Source organism: Palaemon carinicauda, chromosome 19, assembly GCF_036898095.1.
Source record: "Palaemon carinicauda isolate YSFRI2023 chromosome 19, ASM3689809v2, whole genome shotgun sequence".
In the NCBI taxonomy this organism is placed as follows: Eukaryota; Metazoa; Arthropoda; class Malacostraca; order Decapoda; family Palaemonidae; genus Palaemon; species Palaemon carinicauda.
Window position 1 is genome coordinate 52,661,030 of NC_090743.1, and position 3,789 is coordinate 52,664,818.

The 3,789-nt window shown below is 37.6% G+C and overlaps 1 protein-coding gene across 1 annotated transcript; it reads left to right on the forward strand.

The window, feature by feature from the left end:
* Positions 1-1,863: 1,863 nt before the first annotated feature.
* Positions 1,864-3,528, forward strand: LOC137658998 (protein FAM200C-like). Its single transcript, XM_068394101.1, has 4 exons — positions 1,864-1,881; positions 2,374-2,526; positions 2,677-2,865; positions 3,004-3,528. Exons 1-4 carry the CDS (start codon positions 1,864-1,866, stop codon positions 3,526-3,528), a joined length of 885 nt encoding a protein of 294 aa, XP_068250202.1.
* Positions 3,529-3,789: the final 261 nt, after the last annotated feature.

Below are 3,789 nucleotides of genomic sequence, written 5' to 3' on the forward strand. Positions count from 1 at the left end.
TTTTATATATATATATATATATATATATATATATATATATATATATATATATATATAAATCTTTGTATGTATGAGAGAGTATGAAGTAAGCGCAGAAATATACCTAAGTATTATCAATTCAAATTAGCCAAAATTACTTTTTAACAGCGAACACAAGGAACTACTGACCCAAAGGGAAATTATTTTCTTTATGCGAAAGATTCGAACATTAACTCCGAGTATAAATAAAGGTAAAAAGTTATCTTAGACCATTTAGTCATAAAGAAAGAATTCAGTATTAAAAGGTATTGTGGCTTATTTGAATAAATGGAAATCGCGAATCTTAGTGACACAAGTATCACTTAAATATTATTTATCCATGCTAACGAATATTACAGTGATATTCGGTAAAAATTTGACAATATTCATCTTACACAGTTCAAAGAAAATAACGTTCCACTACACATGACATCAGACCCAGACTATAATAAAATCTAATCAAATATCATATGACACACATTGAATCTAGAAAAAGGATAAACGGGTTTATTAATTTTCTTGCTAGATATCCGTACATGCAAAACCAAAAGTGAACTTTAATTGCCTTTTGGGATTAAGGTCATGGGTGAACAAAGGTATGGGTTTTTGTACAAAGTGCACAGAAACACGTAGAAAAATTTACGATCTCAATAACAAATAGTATTTGCTCAAAAAATGAAATAAAACATAAAATGTAAATACCTCTTCTTCACTCTTATCTTTTCTATTATTTACTTTTTTCCACTCACTAGCCTTCTCTCTTCATCCTTACCGATTGCATGGTAAAAATCATACTCCCTACTACTATTACTAATACTACTGCTACTCTCTCTCTCTCTCTCTCTCTCTCTCTCTCTCTCTCTCTCTCTCTCTCTCTCTCTCTCTCTCTTACAGGGAAAGGGAAAATATTTTTCTGACTCTATAAAGTATCATAACTGATCTTCATCTACCGCCCAACAACAACAACAACCCCCCCCCCCTCTCTCTCTCTCTCTCTCTCTCTCTCTCTCTCTCTCTCTTCCAGAAAAGTTCCGCTACTGAAGATCAGGCAACTTTCTCAAATTCTTTAATATCACTCTTACGCATACCTTAAAAATTTCGCTATTCAACCTTTCCACCTTCGCACCAATACTGTAAACAACACACTCTCTCTCTCTCTCTCTCTCTCTCTCTCTCTCTCTCTCTCTCTCTCTCTCTCTCTCTCTCTTTCCTGCAAAGTTCCGCTACTGAAGATCAGACAACTCTCCCAAATTCTTTAATATCACTCTCACGCATACCTTAAAAATTTCGCTATACAACCTTTCCACCCTCGCACCAATACTGTAAACACCGTCTCTCTCTCTCTCTCTCTCTCTCTCTCTCTCTCTCTCTCTCTCTCTCTCTCCGTAGCACCAGCTTCCATCACCCTGTTCATTGGGTGGGAATGAATCCCCCGTGTTTTGCAACAGGTGGAACGAAGGGAGGCAAGGCTGCTATCGCGAATGGATTTATATCACGTCCCTTACACTTCTCATGTCTGTTCTGTTTTCACCTCTGCAGGACTAGGTTGCATGGGTTATACAGTATACATACACAAACACACACATATTATTATTATTATTATTATTATTATTATTAGATTAACTACATACCTAATTGGAAATGTAGGATGTTATAATCCAGTGGTTCCCAACCTGGGGGGAACTTCCAGGGGGGAAATAATTACACTACTAACTAAAAATATATCAGATGTATTTTATCATGTCTGAGAGAGAGAGAGAGAGAGAGAGAGAGAGAGAGAGAGAGAGAGAGAGTCTGTTGCAGATGGGCGACACCGTATCTACCAGGTTCGGCTCACGTTCAAACATGAGCTCTGAAGGGAGGGTGGGGGTGGTGCAGGAGTACACTCACAGGCTCACAGTGCAATTGCATTACGAGTAGTCAGTTAGCAGGGAGCATCTGACACACATACCCGGCTTATACTTGTTTTCTGTATAAGTACAAGGTATGAGAAAAATGTTATAATTTTAATAGTGAGTTTGTTAACTGGATAATATGATATGTTGTTGTTCTTGTTCTTGTTATTATTATTAATATTATAATGTAATTATTATTATTATTATTATTATTATTATTATTATTATGGATCTATTTTTATGCTTTGGCTGAGATTGGTAATACTCAAGAGATGTTTTGTTAAAGTACTAATCTTCAAAGATTGTATGTTTATGAGAAGTTTATTTATTTACTTACTTATTTTATATTTGGGAAGGGGATGAATATAAAAATTTTGTTATTTCTATACCGAATTACGATGTGTCTATGTTTGATTTTCTTCTCCCAAATTGATATGCTTTGTTTTATGCCTGATTTCAGATGTTAGAGAAACGAAGATTGTATCAAGATGGTTATTTGTACGACGGGTTCACTTCTCTTGTCAAGGAAGGTGCGCACATCCCTCAGTGTGTTGTGTGTTTGAAAACCTTCTCTAACAGCAGCATGAAACCTTTCCAACTGAAGCAGCATCTGGCAAATGCTCATCCACAGTTGAAGGATGGGAATCGTAGCTTTTTTTAGGTAAAGTTATCCAGTTTGAAGAGGATGAAGATGAATGAATCTGGGACGTATTAGCAAACCAATATCAGCATAGTGAAGGCTTCATATGTGATTGCCCTTCAGGTGGCCAAGGCAAAGAAACGCCACACGATTGGTGAAAGCCTTTTGAAACCATGTATCGTTGACAGTGTGAGGCTTGTGTTAGGAGAGGAGTCATCACAGAAAATGAAACAAATCTCCTTGTCCAACAACACCATCAAGAACAGAATTGCCGAAATGTCTGAAAATATAAAGGAAAATGTGGTGTCAAAGGTAATGTCATCACCCTTTTTATCTCTTAAAATTGATGAGTCTACGGATGTCACCAACATTGCACAACTGCTTGCTTTTTGCCGCTACATAACTGACAAAGGATTCGAGGAGGAGTTTCTTTTTTGCCGGTCACTATAGATGACAACAAAGGCAGTTGATGTATTGGTAGTAATTGCAAATTTCCTTGAAGAGTCGGGACTGAGTTGGAACAAACTGGAAGGGGTTTGCACAGATGGCGGCCCTAATATGCTTGGTTCACGATCAGGATTCATTGCTCTTGTGAAGCAGAAGCAGCCTAGTTTAAAAGGAACACACTGCATGATCCATAGAGAAGCTCTCGCTTCAAAGACAGTCCCAAAGAACCTTCATGATGCTTTGACGGTCATCATAAACATTGTTAACTATGTGAAAGGATCAGCTTTGAATACTCGCCTCTTTCGCGAACTCTGCCGGGACATGGATGCTAACAACACTGATCTTCTATTTCATACACAAGTGCGATGGCTTTCAAAAGGGAACATGCTGACGCGGGTCTTTGAACTGCGGGATGAAATAAAGTTGTTTTTGACTTACAGCATTAAAGTGGACAAGCTGTCTGCCTTCAACAAGGAAGTATTTGTAGCACAAATGGCTTATCTTGCTGATATTTTTGAAACTGAATGAACTAAATAAGAAATTACAGGGACAGAAGAGCAACGTGATTGTGCACACGGACACCATCAATGCTTTCATGGCTAAACTACAACTTTGGGGAAAACAAATGAAAAAAGGAAATACAGCATTCTTTCAGCGTTTGAGTTACATACCTGGTGGGAAAGACGTCAAGGACCCACTGAAAGAGGAAATCATCACTCACCTTGATCATTTGGGGGACGAGTTCAAGCGATATTTCCCTGGTATCAACACTGAAGACATGTCAATGAG